The sequence below is a fragment of the Anopheles darlingi genome, chromosome 2 (assembly GCF_943734745.1).
Source record: "Anopheles darlingi chromosome 2, idAnoDarlMG_H_01, whole genome shotgun sequence".
In the NCBI taxonomy this organism is placed as follows: domain Eukaryota; kingdom Metazoa; phylum Arthropoda; class Insecta; order Diptera; family Culicidae; genus Anopheles; species Anopheles darlingi.
The window spans coordinates 29,917,304-29,939,402 of NC_064874.1; the positions used below are offsets into that span (position 1 = coordinate 29,917,304).

General features: G+C 50.0%; 5 protein-coding genes across 5 annotated transcripts in view; 3 read left to right on the forward strand and 2 right to left on the reverse strand.

The window, feature by feature from the left end:
- The window catches only part of LOC125949769 (26S proteasome non-ATPase regulatory subunit 8), a 594,091-nt gene that overhangs the window by 316,852 nt on the left and 255,140 nt on the right, over positions 1 to 22,099 (forward strand). The window lies entirely within an intron of this gene.
- LOC125959169 (uncharacterized) overlaps positions 1 to 22,099 on the forward strand; it is a 112,335-nt gene that overhangs the window by 38,857 nt on the left and 51,379 nt on the right. The window contains exon 5 of the mRNA XM_049691979.1: positions 6,959 to 7,092. Within this exon, the coding sequence (XP_049547936.1) occupies positions 6,959 to 7,092 (134 nt within the window). The remainder of the gene's footprint in view (positions 1 to 6,958; positions 7,093 to 22,099) is intronic.
- LOC125949757 (V-type proton ATPase subunit d-like) lies at positions 250 to 1,320 on the forward strand. Its single transcript, XM_049677082.1, has one exon. It carries the CDS (start codon positions 250 to 252, stop codon positions 1,318 to 1,320), a length of 1,071 nt encoding a protein of 356 aa, XP_049533039.1.
- On the reverse strand, positions 2,977 to 6,693 carry LOC125949725 (uncharacterized). The gene is made up of 7 exons (XM_049677041.1): positions 6,609 to 6,693; positions 6,335 to 6,492; positions 5,333 to 5,401; positions 4,993 to 5,091; positions 4,685 to 4,845; positions 4,488 to 4,602; positions 2,977 to 4,407 (listed from the first exon to the last, which is right to left on the reverse strand). The coding sequence occupies exons 1-7, from the start codon at positions 6,691 to 6,693 to the stop codon at positions 2,977 to 2,979; spliced, it is 2,118 nt and encodes a 705-aa protein (XP_049532998.1).
- LOC125949773 (uncharacterized) lies at positions 10,151 to 20,218 on the reverse strand. Its single transcript, XM_049677110.1, has 2 exons — positions 20,195 to 20,218; positions 10,151 to 10,983 (listed from the first exon to the last, which is right to left on the reverse strand). Exons 1-2 carry the CDS (start codon positions 20,207 to 20,209, stop codon positions 10,375 to 10,377), a joined length of 624 nt encoding a protein of 207 aa, XP_049533067.1. The 5' UTR covers positions 20,210 to 20,218; the 3' UTR covers positions 10,151 to 10,374.

A 22,099-nucleotide genomic window follows, 5' to 3' on the forward strand; every position in this document is an offset into this window, starting at 1 on the left:
TTATTTCTCCACATCATTAGTCGCCGCCATCATTTTCCTCGAATAGTATTCAGTCTGCAGCAGCGGCTAGACATAGCGCGTTTACCGCGGGACCTGCGATTGACAAGTCCTTATTGCAAAATGTTTGCCGACGAATCACCCTGTGGCTGTAATTTAAAGGCAACTTTTCATCAAAGTGTGCCTTGGAACCGCGCAATCGTGACCGTGACGAGTCGGTGAAAAAAGAGCAAAGGGTGTTGGAACAGAAAAATGGCTGGATTTATGTTCAACATTGATAACGGCTACCTGGAAGGCCTCTGCCGTGGATTTGTAGGTGGCATTCTCAAGCAATCCGACTACCTCAACCTGATGCAGTGCGAAACGCTCGACGATCTGAAACTGCATCTGCAAGGTACGGATTACGGCAACTTTCTCGCCGACGACGCATCCCCGCTCTCGACCGGCATTATAGCGGAGCGGCTACGCGAGAAGCTGGTGATTGAGTTTCGCTATCTGCGCAACCACTCGGTCGGGCCACTGTCCACCTTTCTGGACTACATCACGTACGGCTACATGATCGATAACATCATCCTGCTCATCACCGGAACGCTCCATCATCGATCCATCGCCGAACTCATCTCGAAGTGCCATCCGCTCGGTCAGTTCGAGCAGATGGGCGCGCTGCCCGTCGCCTCTACGCTCACCGATCTGTACTACGCGATCCTGATCGACACACCCGTCGCTCCCTTCTTTGCCGACCATCTGTCCGTGCAGGAATTGGACGAAGTCAATGTGGAGGTGCTGCGCAACAAGGTCCAAAGGGCGTACCTTGAGGCGTTCCATGCGTTCTGTGGCCGGATCGGTGCCACGACCGCTAGCGTGATGTGCGACATACTGGGCTTCGAAGCGGATCGGCGTGCCATCATTGTAACGATCAATGCCTTCGATACGCTGCTAACGAAGGACGTTTGCGCCCGCCTGTATCCACGCTGCGGTCGGTTACATCCCGATGGTCTAGCGGCACTGGTACGGGCGACGGATTACGTGCAGACCAAGGCAGCCGCCAGCTGTTGCGCCGAGTACGCGGCCATATTCGAGGATGCCGAGCGGAACCCGGACGGCCGGACGCTCGAGGATCGGTTCAGCGCGCACGAGGTGAAGCTACATGTGCGCAGCCTGATGCAGCAGTTCCACTTCGGTGTCTTCTACTCCTACCTTCGGTTGCGCGAACAGGAGCACCGCAACATCCTCTGGATTGCCGAGTGCATCGCCCAGAAATATCGCACCAGAATGGACCACTACATTCCCATCTTTCTCGGCCAACCGGGGACCGCGGTTTGATTTGTTTCGAAAACTTTTTATTCTCTCTGTTATCCTGTAAAAAAAAAAACGCTATGAAATACACCATTTATCAAAGAAAAGTTTCCCTGTATCTCACTTCCGTTCCGGCCTGCATAAGCCGGTACGCGGTGGGGTGGACAGACGGACGGACGGTCGGTCGGTCGGCTTTCGCCGGGGTTTTTCGTGTGTTGCGCGCCACGATGCTTATCGACATCATAACTTCCACCCAATTAGATGCTACATTTCTCCTGTTCTACGAGAGCTGCGAACGTCGCTGCCCCCAATACCACCTCCCGCAGTTCCTGTGCGCCATCCCTACACTGGTACGCTGGAATGATAATTCTTTTTTCGCCCATTGTACGATGCCATCCCATGCACAAAAGCCAGTGTCTTCTCCATGTTCAGCCGGTCCTATTGTTAGGTTAATTTAAATGGTGCCTTTGTGAGGTTAAAAAGTTATATCCTTGTGTAACGCACAATGCCGCTCCGATGCTATACGCGCCAACTATTGTTTTCTGCTACAAGCCCGCCGCCGCTGCCTCCTGCTCCTACTGTGGCTTCTGCTTAGCGGACATAATTTAAATCTTTTCTAGATTCTGGTTCGCACATTAAATCCATGGTGCCGACCACGCCATCGTAGTACTCGGTACGTCCATTTTGCTTCCTTCGCTTAACGCGAGTAAGCATTCACGTTAACACGTTTTAAATTCATTCTTTTCCTGGTACAACAGACAGAGAGCACTGTTTGTGCGCTGAGGGTATTCCGGTAGCGACTACATGCTGCTGGAAAAGAATCAATATTTGTTGGTTTCGATTTGGTTGCTGCATCCAGAGCTTCTCGATGCCGGAAATCCACACTGTTGTCCCTTTCTCCGGGAGGCTCGTTTTGCGGTAACGTAACGAAGTAGTAAACAAATATGACCCCGTCCCATTCGCTAAATAAACAAATCGAACAGAACCCTCTAGCGAAACCCAAAGCTCTGCAATCCTCAACGGACGCGTAAAAGGCTGGCCAGGGCGCTTCATTCATCACCGGCGGCAGAAGGGGGAGCTCCGTATCCTGATACGAACCGACCTGCTCCGACCATTCGCAACCTTCTGCTGCTCCTGCTCTCGTGTTGGTGAAATGGAAAACGTCATTTACATGTGAATAATGATGTGATAAATGTGGTTCCGTATTTCGTGTTCCGCGAGGACCGAATCGCCGCCGGCATGCATTTGCTCGCGTCCCTTTGGTCAGGATTTGATTGGATTCCTGCTGTGCGAGACTCCTTTTTCCTCGTGGTCGCGAGCCCCGGCCCGTTCACATGGTACGCCCGGTTCTTCTTTCATCGGTGGGAGCAAGATGGTTGGCGATGGAGAAGCGTCGAACGGGCGTCGTCGACAGAGGCCGAAACCGCCAACCGAAACCAAACCAAGCTCAAAATGAATAACGATGTCCTGGGAGATAATGCGCGCTGCATAATAGATACGCTTTTGATAAATGATGATTCAACATGCCAAAACACACATACACACACAGGGAGAGAGAGACAGGCACACGCCCAAAACTCTCTTTTGCTCAAAGGGCTGATGGCGACGGCCTCTAGCCACCGCGTTCACGTTACTGCCCACCCAAACGCCCCCCCCCCCCCCCCCCTTGGTGCCTGCTGTCGTTCAATCAATTTTGGGACAGGACGGCTCCCGGAAATTGCGTGGATAGATCAACCCCTGCTGGTCCGCCCCACGCACCGATAGATGGTCGAGGAATGCATCTCGGACCTCGGCGCTCAGCGGTGGCCCGATGCCCGGCATGGCCGAAAGTTTACACTTGTACGCAATGCACTCCTCCTTTCGCGCCACCTTCGGCAGATTCCGGTTACGCTGCAAACAGGCGATTTCGATCGGTTCGGTTTGAGTGGCCTCTTCGCCCTGGCTCTCCGCTGGCTCGATCGGCGTCTCGGTCGATCCGGCCGGATCCGGTAGTAGCAGCGCAGGAACGAACTGCTCAACGATAGCAGCCTCCTCCTCCTCCTCCTGTTCATGTCCGGCGTCCGATGTGGTCACCGGCTTCGGTTCGGTCGGTTGCTCGTCCCCGGGTGCCACTTCCGGTGCGACCAGGCCCAGTATCATATTGTCCGATATTTTCGCTTCGAGCAGATTCGCATCGACCTCGATACCGCTCTCGCCAAAGATGTGGAATATCTCCTTCGTGTTCTCGGCCGGCCGGCCCTCTTGCAGTCCGCTCTTGAAGCTTTCGCTGACGAAGAAATTGTACAGCTCGTTCAGATCCTTCACGGCCAGCTCCCGCTGTTCGGCCTCCTGCAGAAAGGATTGTAGCTTCTCGTGGTCTGCGGGCGCAATGAACTCCTCGCTGGTGCACTTCCGCTCCAGGAAGCTGGAAATCGAGCCAAGCGCCAGCTCGCACTCACCATCCTCGATGGCCTGGTCGATGCTGCACACGATTTTGGAGAGTATCTCGTTCGAGATGATGGCGGCCGAGTGCGAACTGACGCTCAACCTTGCCCGCATGGTGGCCGGCATCGAGTAGCTTGATTTGCGCCGTTGCTGACCTCCTAGGGGTCCTCCACCCAGCCCGACGCCTAGGCCACCCTCGTCGTCGGAGCCACTTTCGGGCGAGTACGCGGAAGCCGATTCTTCTGCTTCGGCGAGCTCCGATTTTTCGACGTAATTGAACGATTTCTCCTTGCAGCAGTCCCGGGAGAACAGATACAGCAGCAACCACGGTGGTCCCATCTCCTTCAGTAGCTCCAACCGTTCCTGCTCCTTCAACCGTCGGTACTCCTCCAGGCTGACCGTTGGCTTCAGCTCCTCGATCTGCCGGGAGCGTTCGCGGGTTCGGGCGAGCTGGGCCTCGGTCAGACTGGTCTGGCTGAGACACGCCTCGGGGCCCACTTTGTGCAGCTTTCTCAGTAGCTGCAGCACACCGGCAAAGTCGGGAGAGCTCCGCAGCACCTCGTAAACGTTCGAGTCGTCGCCAAAGAACTTAAAATCCGATTCCAACCTCGACGGCACGGCACTGAGATGACCATTCTCGTCGCTTTCCGAACCGGAATACACCTCGCTGCCGTGCTGCTGCTGCCCCTGCTGCTGAAAGATACGAACAAACATCGTTTACATCACGGCGAGGCAACATTCCGAAAGGATCATGTTTCATTCTGCCTCACCTCGACCATGGTACGATACTTGTCGATGATGGCATTTTTAAATGAAATTGTTGACAACACTTTGGGCAGTGCCGGTGGTAGCTGTTCCTCCTCCAGGGCACCAGTATCTTCATCGCTGAGGACAAGTAAACAAGACAATCGGAGTAACAATGTTAGAAACAGTACATCTCCACCGCCGGACCCAAAGATTGACTTACAGAACCTTCCGTCCGTTGATGAACGATTGCACGGTACCACAGTCCAAATCGGCCACGACAACGAAGCACTCACGGAACATCCAAAGCGGTACGGATGCCGCACCACCGTCCGGATCTTCGGTTAACATCTCACAGATCATTTCTGCGGTTGAGCTCAGTTTCTGTATCCCGAGATGCACGGAAGACGGAAGAGAACCGAGCAGTGTGTTCAGTGTTGCTCGGTAGGTAATGGAGTGTCATCGGTACCATTAAGGGACAGAGCGCCCCAAACCCACGCCCGACCGCACGGTCACCCCCTCTACGCTTACCTTGCTCAGAAGACCGATGAACACGCCAACAATCTTTAACCAGTGTAGCTGGGACCAATTCAGCATGCGCACCAACGACAGGACATTCAATAAGTCTTCCTGTGTGCCGACGTACCGCGTTCCCGGACCATGTCCGCATCGTCATCGTAGTCGGGGATGGAAGGACAGGCAGGAAGGGCGTCCAGAGTTCCAAAAGCACAATGTTAAACATAGCAATGTATAGGGATGCAGAGCAACGGTGAACAGTTAAGTTCTCTCGCAGAAGGTAGTTTCGGGGGGTTTGGGGAACAAGAGGAAGGAGAGGGTGGGAAAAAATGGAAAACAAAACACAGTTTCTTACTTCCGGCAGACATAAACCTTCCCACTTCTCCAGCAGTATCTTTTTCTGCACGTAGTAGCCTTTGCCGAGCTGCCGAGGGAAGACAGAAGCAATATATAAGAAAACGAATAAAATGAAACTTGCCTGCGCTCAGCAAACGGACACAGGTTGCAGCTAGCAGGACCGAGGCCAGGCAGGAGACGGCAGACGATGTACGACAAACCATTACTGGCCAACACGACCGGTCGTCTACGTCTAGCATCATCCTCGAGAACTAGTTTTGCATCTTCCTTGCCGCAAGCTCACTGTGGCTGCAGTAACGTAAGATCTGTCGGTCTGTGTGTCGGTCTCCCTCTTCCTCCTACCGGTCTCTTGCGGTGGTCTTATGGGTGGTCAACCAATGCCACTTTACCGTGAGCCACCGGAACCGACCAGAACGACCGACTTCGGTAGAATGGAAACTTAATCAGCCGTTGTGTTGTGTGATTTAGAATGTCCGAAGCGGTTTTCGGCAAGAAGGCGTCCTCCCCTCCCCGGGGAGGGGAGGCAAACGATGGACCACTTCAGAGGTTACTCGATTGCGGTGGAGTGCTATGGTCTTTTGCCATACCACAGTTGGCCAGTGAGGAAACGGAGGCAACACACCCGAAATGAAGCGAATCGAGATGCTGACAAATTGATCGAGTAGCCATTGTGTACGAGAACACGATCGTTCCAGCACGGTGGAGGAGCGGTGCAAAAGTTGTTCAGAGAGTTTGCCAGATATCACACGTCGTGGGCTACCAGATCGATTAATTAACAATTCGGTCCGCGGAGCATTGCGCAGTGCGTAACGCATGCATTAATGAGGCGCAAAAAGGCGCTGGGGCTTCGCCATAATGCATCGCCGGTCAGTGCTTATGTTCTGCTTATGGTCTTCTCTGTTCCTCCCGGGGGGGAATAACATCATCGCTCAAGCACCGCAACCGTCCACCGTCGACACTAAAGAGCAACTTTCCACGCGAGAGTTACCGGGATAATTACCTGATCGATTAGTACACGCAGCGCACCGGCAGTGAAGGCACCGTGACGCGCAACCGGTTCGTAACGGATCTTGACCGGTGGCGGTACACTCAGCGCCAGACATCGGAAGTAGGCGGCGGACCAGCGCAATAAATCAAACGGTTGCGTTCGAATGACGGCTATGAAATGGGAAAACCACCGGCAGTGGAGAGAGTTGGTAGTGGTAGAGGGCGAGGAGGAGGGGAAGGTGGCTGGTGCATTTCCTCCCGTCGCCGACGGCTGGCGGTTCGCTTACCCTTGGCGTACTGCTTGAGTGTGAGATGAAAATTTTCCGGTATTACGATCTGCTCCGGACAGTAGATTTCCTGTAGTAGCACCATCTTCGCCATCCGGGACTACGACTGGGGCACGTCCATTCAGCACGCTCCGACGATACTGGAGAGTAACGGTCTGTCGTAAACGGCTGCACGCCTACTTCACCTTCGACACGACGAGACACGTTTGTTATGCGCCCCAAACAAGCCACCGTTGCCCTGGGTGATGGCGTGCAGCCCTGGATTGTTGTTGTTCTAAACACCTGCTGTACTAAAACCTGTGTGTGAGTGTGTTCTAACGATTTTTTTCCGTTTGGTTCTTCCTTTCCAGAGCTGCCCCACTCACCGCCGACACTGTGGACCGAGCACACGAAGTACGACCCGGGTGATATACTAAGGGCTAACTGCTCGACACCACCATCGAAGCCGGGCGCCACGATAACGTTCCTGCTAAACAGTATGACGGTGAGTACGTACGACGATACCTGGTGCGCCGGCACTTGCCACCTTGGGAACAACCGTGGGAACCACACCGTCGGACGACAACGACGCTTTTTTTATTTATGGCATTGCTTTATACAACCGAGCATAATTCCACGGTAATTAATAGTCTCCGGTCTCTCTCTCTATTGGTCCGGATTCCGGTGAAACCGAGGGCGCTGCTTCCTAGCGCTGCCTGGATAGTGCTTTTCCTGGTGGCCACCGTCCGGAGACCATTTTTTATCCGGTTCGTAATGACCTTCCATTTCCTACCGGTTTGATAATGATTTAACGTCCATCATGATCTGGCGCGGAGCGTTAATCCCGTCTTGACTGGTTGATAATTGCCCTGGTTAATGAACAATTATCGTCAAAGTTGAGTGAAGGAACCGTCTACTGTTTTGGCGGTTTGCGCGTTGCGGGATATAACGTTTCCAGCTGGACTAAAAAAAGAAGAAACGTTTTAAAATATTTCATTTTAATATGCTCGTCGCTACCCATCTATATATATAAAAATCTCGTGTCACATTTTTTTGTGTCCAAACTCCTCCGAAACGGCTGAACCGATTCAAACCAAACTTTGTGTGTATCTTCTGTAGGTATCAGAATCGGATGTAAACTATATTTCATTCTCATTACTTAAGTTATTCAAAAAATAGAAAAATTATTTTCCGTAACTTTCTGTTAACCTTTGATTTGATATTTTTCTTAGATTTTTCATACAAAAAAACTAATACTCTCAAATTTTCATAGCCCTAGCTCAAACAGTTATTTTTTAATGATTTTTTGAAAATCCACTAAATCACCGAATAGTAGTTGCAATACTGAGCGCCAGGGAGCGTTGACAGCGCGAATTAATTTAATTGATGAGAATTTTATCCTAGAAGGCTTAGCTAAAACCGGTTTAAGCATACTGGGGCAATATACACAATTCGAATTTTCGAAATTTCATCAAAGATAAAAAAATTATGTATAAAAATTCAAAATGTACACACACACATTACTAACACCTCATTAACATTTCCATGAGGGCTTTTGCGCGGGGTCCTAACTCCAGGTGGTAGCATTAGGAGCTCAACACAGTTATGGGAGAAATGAGCCGTTATGGGATTTATGCTCCGAAGAGGGACACCGGCCGATCCGGGGTGTAAAAGGGCAGGGTATTTGCGAATAAAGGGCAATCTGAAGAGAAAATTCCTCTTTTCGGTTAAATTCTTTGCGACGCCAAAAGTCTTCTAAAAACGAGGTGACTCCCTTCCGAAGGCATAGCACCCAAATCTCAAAGAAAAGAAATCTGAGCTCGAGCCCTGCCGATCCTTTGCGCACAAAACAGAAGCGTTTCAGCCAAGTATTAAATGCTGATGATAGTTTAGTAATTCTCCTCGCTGGCCATTCCATGAAATTCAAAAATAAGCTCAGAACCATGGTTGGTGTTCATGTAACCAATGTAAAATCCTCAGCAAATATTAACAACAATCATCACACACAAAGCAACAACTCAAAAAACATCTAATTTCAAATAACCATCCTCTTTTAAGCGTAGCGACGCACGCTGGGTCATGCTAGTTTTATCTAAAGAACATTTTCTGGTTTAAACTGAGGTTTATAGCGTCAAAACTAAGGTTTTTTCGGGTCAGCCGTTTATGAAACATAAGTAAAAGGTACGATATTAATAAATAGTAGTCATAGAATCAATTAAATGATTTTATGACTTGAGATTACTAATACTTCATCTACAAGAAAATTCTAGTAATCACTCGTTCACTACTACTTGACACAAGTACAAAAAACTTTTTTAATTTTGCATAGCTCTCTAAACGTTCACCTACTACAAACAGCACAACGAGAAATCCTTCCCGCTTATATCATGTCGATGTCGTTGTCATCTGCGTTTTTTTCTCGCGCGTTTCCTGTGAGCCACGTGTGTCGAAATGAGAAATTCCTGACCGGTTCCGAGGAAGTAAACATAACCTTATTTTGGGCGAAATTCGACCTCGTGACACTCCCACAGAGCCCGCTCTGATACTACTCGATGGCCGTGTAATCTCGCATGCATGAAGCGATGACGGCATGAGATACTCTCGGACGAGTTATTTCACCTTTTTTATTACTCTCTTCCTTTTTTTGTATTGCCTTCTTGCTCCAACTAGCAAGAACCAGACAAACAGACACACACACACACACCACAAGCAGACGCTCCATAAAGGAGGAATACGAGGAATGAAGGGTGAAATCCTATTACGCTCTATTTGCACTCAACAAATCGTTTCTCCTTATCACGGGAATCCGTGTGATCGACACACTAATGTAGGTTTTCTTTTTGTGTATTTGTGTTCCTTCGCTGCGGCGCCCGTAACGGACCCCATCGACACCATCTGACTGTTGTCGGGCGCATACCATTTATCCAGGTGTAGCCAGGGCGCGAGTGTCTTCATTCCTGGCAAGGGAACTTGAAGTAGATAGAAGGTCAATATTTACCGAGTAGTTTCCTTCTTCTTGTTTTTTTAGTTTTCCTACCGTGGCCTGCTTCGATACATTGCCCTTGAAAGGACGATCCCTTTTCCCTGCGTTCAGCGCGTGTTGTCGAGTAATGTCGTTCCGTTGATATTACCGGTCAGGGGACAGTGGGACAGTGGGACAGTCAACGGGCCCCACCATGAGTGTAATAGAATACAAACAATCCCAGTACGGCACAAATCACTCTCTTTCACCCTTCTCGGACTCTGTGGGGATTTGAGCAACATAATGCGTGTGTGATGGACGACCGACCGTGTGTTAAGGGTGAAAGCTGGTATCTGTGGGATTTTCCTCGGTGTGTAAGGGTGCTGGAAATGGAAGGACCATGTCGAACATGTCAATGAATGGGAGTCGTACAATCGGATCGAAGGCAACCGCAGATGTCGGATGTCTAATTGAGTGTAAGGGATGCTGTCAGTAGATACAAGAGAGCGAAAGATGAGATATTTATTTCATTCAAAACTCCCTTCCACCCCGAATCGATCTCGTTCTGGAACGTGAACCACAGCCCTCCGTCCCTTCTCTCTCTCTCTCTCGCCCTTTCCATAGCCCCCCAGGAAAAGGGTTCGAGAGAGAGCATTGTGAGAATGTTTCGTCATAAAACCGCGCAAGATGAAACAACACCTTATTCAAAATCATGTTTACAGTAAAAAGGTCTTAGCTCGCTAACAACAATAAGTAACAAAGGGGCCATAGCCACAGCAGCGCTCACCCTCACAAACACACCTAAATGAGTGAACCTTCTGGTACCTAGAACTTCTGGTACCGGGCGGGCCCGGACGGTGGTCCGTAGCTCGGGGCCGGTGGCGGCGGTCCGTACTGCTTCGGTGGTTCCTTCTCGTTCTGCTTGTATTTGATGAAGTACACTTCCGGTTTGTTCGGTTCGGTGGTTTCCTGCACCGGGATCTCGATCGGGGCCGGATCTTCCGGTTTCTTCACCAGCACGTACACGAGCGTCTTATGCTCGTCCTGTGGCTGCGGTGGTATCACCTGCTTGATCGGTGCCGGTGGGGCCGGTGCCTTGATGAAGATGATCTTATAGTGCTTCTTCGGGATGGGCGCCTGCAGCACCGGACTGTGGATGATCTCGGTCGGTTCCTCCGGTGGCACGTGGACGTACACATTCTTGGTGATCAGCTTCGGCGGTGGTCCGTACTCGTGGGCTGGCGGTCCGTAAACGGTCGGCGGAGCGACCGGTGGACCGTACTCTTCCGCCGGCGGCGCACCATACTCGGGCTTCGGGGCACCGTACTCGTACTGTGGCAGTTGCTGCTGCTTGGCGGGCGTCACGATGCGACCACGCGGTGGTTCCGGTTCCGGTCTAGCGAGTACGCAGCAGACGCCGCACGCGAACAGGATCTGTGGGGCAAACAGGACGAAGGAAGGGCGAAAGAACAAAAGAAGCGTCAGTGCGTGAAGCTCCTAACAATGGAATGCGTTCCTGAGCCGAGTGGATGGTTTCGAGTGGAACTGTGTTTCGCGAACCATAATTCACGGTTCGGCGAGCTGCGTTGTGAAATCATTTGTTCCAGATTAGTTCACATGTTTTACCCTTTTCGGTATCATTTACTTTAGTTTGTTTACATTTTACTTTGTTAGACAGATTCATAACTCCAATAGACGTTCATTTTAACCTTCATACTCGTAGTATGTCATGCGTTGTCTGCACGCCTAACACATAGACGTTCAGTTCGCGTAGTAGAACAAAAGAATCGAAGTCAAACAAAATCCAAATCAGTCAAAATCCGTGGATCTATCCGGATTTCCCGGATGAGTCCACTAACGATCATCTTATTGAGCACAATCTGATGGATAAAATGAACGTCTGTGGGAGGCTTTCTCCTCCTCCAACGATTCACTTGCAATTAGTTTCCATTTGTTTACTATCTTTGTGAGCTCGCTGTATTCGCTTGGGGGGGTAGCCACCACGCGGTAAAGATCGATCTATCAACAGTGCAGAAGAATGCACGAAAAACGAATTAATGTCAACGAGCGTCGAGTATCCGCCTGGCTGCCTGTCACTGTTTACCACGACAAAATGGCGAAACATTGAAGCATTCTCGGTACCAACGTCAAATGTACCCTCCGCCATCAGTTCCGTTCGCAGTGGAAACCGCTTCTCTATACCTGTGTCACCAGGCGATACATCCGACAAGCTACATCCGATAACGAAGCCATCCCGGGGAGCTATCTTCCGGATCACCTCACCTCTCTCTCGGTCTCTACATTTAGTATGTGTTTTCCACGCGTAATGCGCACCACGAAACCCCTGACCCAACCCGGGGTCTGTGCGATGTGCGCTTCTCAGTAAAACACCTGTCAGTTTCGGTTGTATGCCGTCATTCCTCCGGGACTCCAGCTCCCTGCACAAAATCCCCCTCCCAATCTGCACCGTGCGGTTCCATTTTGTTTTAATCGACAAAGACCTGTCCCACACACACACTCGCAGTGAGAACGCTCGTGGGACTCGCTGCTACAATCCACAAAAAGATAGCAAAAACATGGCGCCCAACATGGCAGCCCTACAGCTACAGCCGCCGTTAGCGGGGTGGCTTTTTGGGAAATTTGCATTATGCACTGTTTACCGACGATGACGATGGCGATGCTTCGGTCAGACGCCACTTCCAGTTGCCAATCTGAAGCGTTTGAAGCTTCCTGCTAGCTAGCTTCCAGACCAGTACAGCCCACTAGCCCAACACTGGTGCCGGGCTGCATCCCATCGATAAGCGAACCCAATTAATGCGCCCGGTGACGATCGTGTCCGACCGATATCCCGTTGCCATCGACGTCGTTGGTGGCCACGACGCCGGGAGGTTTTTCGGCCATCATCACAAAACCGTAAACCGTCCAATACCCCCCCCCCCCCCCCACCATCTGACTGCCTGCCTCTGGTGTCCCGGTCCGGACGATCCATTGTAAAATCGTTTCGCATTATTGCAACAGAGTGTGTTGTTGTTGTCGAGGAGTGGAACGTGCGGCTTGATTTGAAATGCAAGTGGCGGATCGTAGCATCCGCGACCGGTTGGGGGGGGGGGGGGGGTCCGCCTTTCCATCGGTGCAACATCCACCCCGATCGCTCGGATGCACTTTTGTGTTCGTTCGTTGTTGTCCGGACGAGGTACCGTCGCGGTCGCGATATTACGTGTCGTGTGTCTCGGTTATGTTGTCATTGTCCGGTTGGCTGCGGGCCGCGGGCTGGATTAATGCATTCGCGTGGCCAGCGAAAGGAACACAACACACGAGCGCGCGTGGCGTGGCAGCAAAATGGAGATTTGCAGTCCACGGGGGGTGGCGAATTGTTGGCACATTGTTGGTGCACTTCCGTGGCGGTTGTTTTCTGACGTTGGTGCATCATTAGCCAGCCGTTGCCGCTGGCTGGTGCCGATGGTAATTTAATCCCTGTTCGCGTTGCAACGTACCGGAAGTTTCGAAATTTGCTTCGCCTTCCCCCGCCAACGCGTTTCGCTTCACATTAGTTTCCATTGATTTGGCGCTAAATGGAATTATCGAGATAAAGTGATGGACTTTTTGCGGGAGTTCCCCACAAACGGTAGAGCAGCTCACGGAACCCAAGTTCCACCGTTTGGGTGCATAATTTTGGACGGACAAAATAGTTGGCGATTTGATAATCACTCATGGATTACCGTAACTATTGTTTCCTGGTTGTCGATTGAGTAGCGGTGCGTTTCATTTGATCAAATTAAGAGAAATGACAATAGTTACAATACTAACTAAGTTTTCTACAAATTTAAACAAAATCCTTTCAATAACAGATTATTGATGTATCCTTCTGATTAAATATAAGGAATACAATCATAGAATGAAATTTACAAAGAATTCTTCCGACGAAAAGCATCCGAAAAACAAGGTTTATCATTCATCAACTCTTTTAAGCAACAGCACGAACGTTTGCTTCGAAGCTGGATTACGGCTGTTTGTTTCTCGAGTGGAAATTAAACACTGAAACAAATGTACTTGCTAGCTTCTGTTTAGTAATTTACACCGAATTAAACGCAGCACATTAATCCCATTCCGACCTCTCCTCCATCGTTTTGGCGCAAAATACTGAAGCAACCGACGGCGACCAAGTCCTGTCGATGGGTACTGCTCCGCCGAAAGACCCCCGAACATAAAGACACCGAAAAAGGGCAAAATTGAAAGGACCATAAAAATTAAAGTCGACAGTAAACTCGAGGCACATAATTGCGGCGCGGAAATGTGTCACCAAAAGCCGAACGGTGGCGTGTGGTGTGGCGGGTCCGGAGAGTCATAAAATACTCGCCATTCACACAGCCAGACCATATTGAGGAGGCGGGAAAAGGACGAAAGGCGATTTTTGTTTTGAAAAAGCAAAAGTTCACAACGGTGGAAAGAAAAGCAAAAAAAAAATTATCGATCGATCGTCGGCACGGGCATGGCTTCGGCTTTCCGGCTTCTCCTGTTCACCTCTTAATCCTCGGTGCTTTCGATAGCCCGATAGAGCCACGGTTCCGGTCCCGTCCGACCAAATCCGATCCAAATCCCCTGTGAAAATCCTTTCATTTCCCTCTTACCCGGCTACCTTTGCTACTAATCAGTGACTGTAACGAAATTGTCACTTTCAATCGGTTGATTTTCAGCCGAATCGGGCGCATAAAGCAGATCCCCACAAAAGGAAAACCAGGAACACCCGCGGTGGGAGTGTTTGATCGAGCTGAAAGCTTCCCGGAAATGAGGCTACGCTTTGGGTATCCGGCCTTTATTTACCGTCCCCCCCTGGACCTGGACCCAGAACCCATGCAAATGGGAGGCGAAGCTTCGGACTTTGGCGAATCCGAAGCAAAGATGAGCCGCGCTGCCACGTGGGCGAAGCATACCCCCACCCCCGAAAGGGAAGGCGAAGAAAAATGGCCGGAAGTTTGCCAGCCCCGTTCTTCGGTTCCGGCGCGTCTTATCCCACCGTGACCTTTGGAATCTCCGCGAAAAGGAACGGTGTTCGATATTTATTTAAATGTGTCTGCCGGAAAAGAAAAATGGCTGCACGGTTCGTCCACCAGCGCCGTCTTGGATTGATGGGCAAACCGTGGGCAAACCGGGAAAAGGGAACAACACGCCGAGGCTGCTACGATCAGCGTTTCAGGATTTAATCCCGTCCCCGCTGTTAACCAACTTTGCGCCCAGGAAACAGGACAGAGGAACGGGAACGGAGGGAGCTGCTTCAATTGATTGGTTTGCCGCCCCGTCACCGTCGTAACAATGGCACCCCGGCGCGTGTCGGGCTCGATGGGTGGAAAAATGGTTTTCCGAAATGAAATTTATTACCCACCGCGGCACTCCAACGTCCCAACAGTATAGGCGCGAACCGAAGAAAGCGAAACAACCGGGCCGGGCGCTCGCTGTCACTCCATCCGTGGCACCGAAGGCAAGGGGCACGTTTCACGCCTTGATGTTCGTGGGAGGGGGAGAGGAAAAAAAACTTTCGCTCGCTTTTCTTCCCGGTCGGATGCTGATGCTTTCGCGAACAATAAATGCGGTCGAGATGGAAGAGGCTGGAAGCGTAGTAGCATAAATCTCATCCGCGCTTAGTGTCCGCGGTAGTGCTCCGAAGTGTCAAGCCGTTGAGACAGACCACTTGAAGTGTAAAGCACTGATGGCTTTCAGGACAAGCTCAGGATAGTGAATGCGTGACCACAGGTTGCCTGTTACAGAGCACGATGATGTGTTGGATAAGAGTACGTCCTCACTTTGGGCCGAGAGAGCGTTTAACAAGCAGCGCAAGGTCTGTCTGCACTGTTTTGCCTTGGCCATGGAAAGCATGAATAACTGAGGAACAGTAAAGTATTTGTCGAGAGAGGTTGTCTTGAAAGTTAGTTAACGATCATCTTTATCCTCTTGTTCCCGTGCAAACAAACTTGACGAAAATAGAATCTTACAAACTATTTATGGTCACTGTGTTGTCCACTTACTGGCTGACTAGTTCCGTTTAAGTTTGAATCCAATTTGTGCGACAAAAGACCCGATTCCTGGTACCTTAACTCAGCGACATAATCGAAGAACATCGATCGCAAATTGGTTGCAAACAACATCAACAAGCTTTGAACCAATTACGAGTTACAGAGTAAAAGAGCGTTCTTGGTAAACGGTTAACCATCTCCTCTATCCAGTACTCGCTGGTAACCGGGGGACCTCTGGGTTAACCCGGAGTTTATCTGATGCCTGAACCGCATGGCTGATCCCACACACACACACACACACACACACTCACCACTCCAATAGCGGTCCATTTCGAGTGGAACTGTCGGCCGACAGATCCCTTAATTTCGGCCGCCATACATATCCTGCCCATCGGATCTGTGCGTGACCGGCCAGACCGTCGGAAACAATGGATACGTGGAGAAGAGAATCCAAGCAAGCAAAAAACAACAAATAAAAAAAAACCCACGAAGAACGAGGAAAACAACAATCCTTCGTCCTCCATCCGATTCCCCCGTACGTGTGCGTGTGCGTGTGAATGTGTGAAGGCGTGAAATTTTAATGACATTCCCGACCGCTCAACCCATCCTGGCCGGATCTGGTTGGTTGGTCACGGTTGACCAAATTGGTTACCGAGCCGTACGCTTATAATTGTCTGTCCGCAGCCGCATCGGTGACAAACATCTCACCGGCCGGGGGATGGTAGCCGCTTGTGGTTTCGAGAACGCCGGAGCCCGGGGCCAGATAGTCGTTGACACAGTTCCGCGAAAGGTCTCCCATCCAGTCTCCAGTGTCAATGTGTGTCTGTATTTTTTTGTTCCGGTGGTGGAATGGCGAAATGAAACAATTGGATGTTTTTATGATAGTACCGGCACACGGGTTATCAGAGAGGCACGCGAGACACCGTGCGATGCAGCTGTTGACTTAGGACCACGGGGTGGACACGTGCACCATTTGGTTTGAACGAAAAAAAAACGGGGGCCCACTCCAAGCATCTACTACATTTAATCAACGGTTTTTTTGTCTCTCTCTCACACTCTTTCTTACTCTCTCCTCCTATACTACACCATCTACTGTCTCCTGATGTCTTTTCTGTCAAACTCTAATCTACTTCTAATGATGATTGGGAAAACATTCATCCGTTTGAAGTTTGCTTTGGGGGGTCGTGGGTTCAAATGGAAAAAAGGGGTCAAAACGAAGCGCCTCCGCCACCGAAGACATTTTAAAAGTTGAACAAACCCCTGCCAGGCACAATGACCACCTTGCAAATTTGTTTTCGTTTTGCTGCAATTTCTACCCGCAAATTTAGTTATGAAGCTACATTTTCCTTCGCCAACCATTGCCATTTGCGCAGCGGTGCGGGGCTCTGATTGCGGTTGCAATCAAAAGTTGATGAGTCAATCGGAAGCCAACCCACCCAACCCTCAATTCACCCTACTGTGTTCAGTAGCGATCGTCTTCGATCTATAGCGAGCGATTTGAGCAAAAAAAATAATATAAAGAGTAACCGTCAGGCATCAGAACGCGATGTGAATCTGATGTCGACGGTTGATGACAGCGCTTCGTTAGCTGCGAAGAGAACGCGCCGCTTGCAAACTACTAGTGTGGTTTCGCTCATTACTTTTACTTCTCAGAAAAAAAAAAGTATTATATTACAGTGCAGCACCATCGATAGCATCGTTCAGGGAGACTTTCAAACAGACGAAACGATCAACTGCATCAGCATCATTAACAGAGCGACACAGTCATTACGCGAGGAGAAAAGTAATTCGTAGAGCATAATTAATCACCCGCCTGCCAGAAAGGGAGCAATCTCTCATTCCATCAATCTCATTACGAAGTTGCAATCAATGCTGGTTCAATATTTACCTTCGCAGCATGTGATACCCGCGGTGCCCGCGACAGCAGCATTGCTTACGTAAAGCGTTGAACCCATTTTTTTTTGTCGATTGAATATTTGCTCGCAGTAAAAGATATTCATTCTATCGCCGTTCCACAGGCTAAAGACTCTCCCCGATCCATAAATCCTCGCCACTCGCAGGCTTTGACTTTCGGTGGAGCATGATCAATCGCCAAAGATCCCAGCCCGGCCGGAAGCATAAGGTTTTTGGCGCAACCACAAATGGATTTCCGATTGCTTGATTTATTCCTGCTGTCACAGTAAAAAGGGACGGGCTGGAACTGGACTGAAAAACCGCACCAGCCAACCAGTTAGCCAAGTCGCTTGGTTTTTTGCTCGATGCCTGGTGACTTGCTGGTTCGAGTACCACGGAACAGTTAAAATGGCGACGGCGACGACGATGAATCGATAAGTAATTGAGAAAATTGCAACGCCAAACCGTGCAAGGACATCTAAATGTATCCCCAAGAAGAAGTGTTTCCGTTTTTGGAACAAAACATAACGGCGGTCGTCGTCCCCTCCGGCGTAACATGCTCGCGATAAGGACCGGGACTGGACCGACGACCACATTCCACATGTTGTTTGTCCTTGCCACCGTGGCCATCGTGCATTTTATTCACACATCATGGCCATCATATTTACATATAAAAAGCATTTGGCTCCGGCCACCGAGCCGGCCGGCCGGCCAAGGCAAAGGATCATCGGCATCGGCACATCAATCACGCACCCACAGGCAGCAATCCGTTCTGCGTCCCGATTTCTCTCTTTTCCTCTGCCTCCTTCCCTCACTCGACCACAGACAGACACACACACGCGCGCATGGAGTGCTGTGGCTACAGAAGACCACATCACATCGGTCCATCGGTGCCAGCATCAACAGCCAGGACGAGGGCGCGACAGCCGTTCCTCATCTATATGAAAATGATCCGATTTAAACGATTACCACCCCACGCCAGCGCAACTGCAACGTTTTCGAAGGCCAACAGCATCCTGTCCTGTGGGTGCTCAGGTCACGAGTCGATGTGTGTGTGAGCGCGCGTGTGTGTCCTAGTATCGGTGGCGCCATGGCATGCTGTGTCCGGTTGCGCTCATCGACGACGACAACGACGACGACGAAAGCGCATCGAAGCGCGCCTGGTCGTGGCCGTGCGTGGTCGAGATTCCGTTCCGTTCCGTCCGAACGGACGGAATCGGCGTGACCACCACCCTCAAAAACCCCACCGAGCTGCCGAGCAGGGGATGATGATGTTTTTCGATAAACACAGACCATCTCTCGTCACTCACCAATCCCGGGCTCACCGGGGAATGGGGATCGAGGAAGCGTGCCCTAAATGACCAAACACCGTGAGCTCCGATCACCGTGTAGGCCTCACCTCCCATTCGCCACCACCCCCTGGCCAATTGCCGGGAATTAGAAATTGATTCCGTCGTGTTGCGCGCTCGAATTCGATTCGAATGTTTTGGACCATTTTTTTGTGTTGCTCCTGTTGTTGTTGTCGGCGTCGTCACTGGCCATGGGTGTGTGTGTGTACGCAGTTCCTATCGCGCTTCCACCCGAGACTCCGGTCGCTCCGGTCTGACCAGGCACGGTTGCCGGTTTTCTATGTTTTATGCTCGTTTGTTTGTTTGCTCGCTTATTTATTCATGTTGATGCAACTGCGTTGATTCTCGGTTTGATTTCTGTTTCCATTTCGATAACGAACGGCGCATGGAGGGGGCATGCGTGTTCGAGGAGCTCCCGGACCTTGATGTTGACGGTTAGAGGTCCAGAAACAGTTTAGAATACTTGCGGGAAAACAAAACGTTTCCGAAATAATCCGAATATTCCCAAACATGCAAACTCGACTAAAGCTTTGTTATATCGAAAAGTTCTTTAAACTTGATGTTTTTTTTCAATTCAATTCCTTAACATCGTTTCCATTTGACATCGAGAACCATTTTTACGTCGTGGTGCCATTTCACGGTCAACTCAATCGCCCCTGGATCCCACTTTATGACTTCATCCGAAATGGATCGTACCGTAGATTCCAATAATGCTTCCAATCATCAAATCCAAATTATCGCGATTAGTTTGCCGAGCCCCCACGCTCTCTGGTGACGACGCTCTCTTCGAAGCACATCAGTAAAATGTTAATCGTATTTCGCCGACGATGAAAGAAATTTGCTAGAAATGATGCTTGGGGACAGCACGGAGTTCGCTTCATCCCCCTCTCCTCCATAACGTTCGATTGCTATTCCAGCGTGAACGCGTGATTAGCTCGTGCCAAGCAAAGAACCTGCTGCCGCAGCACGTTTTTCAATTCCCGTCGCCAGCCACGGCGCACGGCGTCTTCTATTTGGGGCGTTAAAAGGAATGACTGGCCGGGCCTGACGGTAATAAAGGAGGTGGCATAAAAACGCCGGGTCCAATAACACGATGCACACGACGCTGACACTGACGCACGGACACACGGACGGACTTTGCACGTTCAGCGTTCACTCCCAAGGGCTCCATTTGCCTGCTTCTTTTTTTTTTTCCTCCCGCTGCTCGGTTCGTTTGCTGCGATTTGATTCTATTTCCTTTCCGAAAAACAACTTTTGAGTGTCACAGTTTGAAAGCTGTGACCACGTGACTACGCGGAGGCTGATGGCTTTGCCTCTGATTTGCAGAACGCAGCCCTAACCCACTGGTAGGACGGACGAACGGACGGACCGACGGCTCGAATCAGCAGAACTCACCAAAAAGGTTTTCATCGCTTCACTGCACCGTAGGGGGGGGTCGCGGGTCGCGGATATTTTCGTTAACTGGCACACGCACTTCCGGGATTCACGGAGCTTCCAAACCAAACGAGTGACATCAATCCGCCCGTTGCTATCTGCTTTTATATCGAACGTCGCCCTTCGATGACGACGACTGATGATACCGTCGTGACGGAGTGGGAGGGAACTCCTCGGTGCGACTCCCGCACCGGACGCATTGCGATGCAATTGAGCATCGCCCGGTGGGGACATAAAAATGCAAAGGCCACAACCAACAACAAGACGCACCATTTTGCGGTGACCATTCAATCCGTAATCCGCCTGTCCCCCACCGCCCCTCGCGGGTCACGTCAGCACCATAGTGAGAGTGAGAAATTGAAATAAATTACTCACCCGCCGGGAGCCGGGTGCGTCGATTGCGTTCGTCGCGTTACCGATCGTTACCAGGGAGCAGCAAGCGTTGCTTTGGTTTTTGGGGCCTGCGACAAATTCGCGGTACGTGGTGTACGGTAAATAGCTGGAACGAGCGCGAGCGCGTCGCGAAACCCGCCGGGCCATAGCCCGTGACCGGCATGCAAAGTCGGTAGAGACGGGGAGTCGTGCCCCGGGTCCCGTGTGTTGCGTCGTCGTAGTGAAAGTGCTCTGTGGTTTGTCCCTCGTTTTTTCCGATTCGTTGCGATCGGTCTATCGGTCGGGCAAGGTTCTGTCGTCGTGTACGGCGTGCCGATCGGTTGTGGCACCTGCGATATGCCACCCATGAACTTGACCTTTATAATTTCTTTTTAGTTATGAACATCGGCGCTGCTCGATCGGTGGTTATGAACCAAAGTCGGGCATAAATGCGTTATTGGGGTAATTTTAAATCAATCTCTACACTTTGATGACATTTCGGTAGTGACAGGAGACAGGAAATGTTCTTAATTTGTGGTTATTTCAGGAATTCATAAAATGCTACAGATATTGCACAAGATGTTTGATGTATTTATATATTTTTATTGAATGCAATTTAGGAATGCTTAATTACTAAAAAGCAAATCTGTTTATTTAATTACTATCCTTTTTAATTTTAACTATTACTTTCTTTAAAAAATTTACTTAATAACTACTTACTACTACTAATTGTAGTATCTGTAAAAACATGCTTGGTAAGGTATCGATATCATACCTAAAATTAGGCCCTTCGTACTTGTAAAAAATAGGTTTGGCGATTTAAAAACCAACGTAATTGCGTGAATTCAATGTCCACGATTCCATGTTAGTATTTTGTTACCTTCGATATAAAATATTTGCAATAAATTGTGATGAGTCTTTCCCCTAAAGCAAAATCATTACAGTTCGCGTAAAACGGTGCAAATGACTTCCTAAACCCGGTTATTATGTAATGCAACGATCCTTGCTTTGCAATACCGTTTCCCATGACCCACCAAAGGCACAAAGTATGAAATTTGCAGTTTAAACATCCAGCGCATGACGTTTTTGTTTTTGCCACGGTACACCATTCAATATTCCTATTACTCAATCAATTGCATGCGATTCCGAGCCCAACTTTGCTGATAATTGAATTTCTAGCGCACGATATGCAACGGGTTTCATTGTAGATCGGTCCGTGCTATTCGTTCCGATAAAAACTCGGTCCGATAAAAACTAAGCCATGCATCCCGATTGATGCTGCACACAACACGACGATTAAGTCCATGTTTATTACAGCATCGGTGTGTTGAGCCGACCGTTAAAACCGCGCACAATCGTGCGATGTCGGACGGAGGATAACAAAATTATAAAACGGAATTGCAAAACCGCGGCAAAAACTACGAATGCCGTACTCTGTAACCCCCATCCTACGGCTCCCTCTCGTAGGTGCACCCCGAGCAAATGTTTGAAATA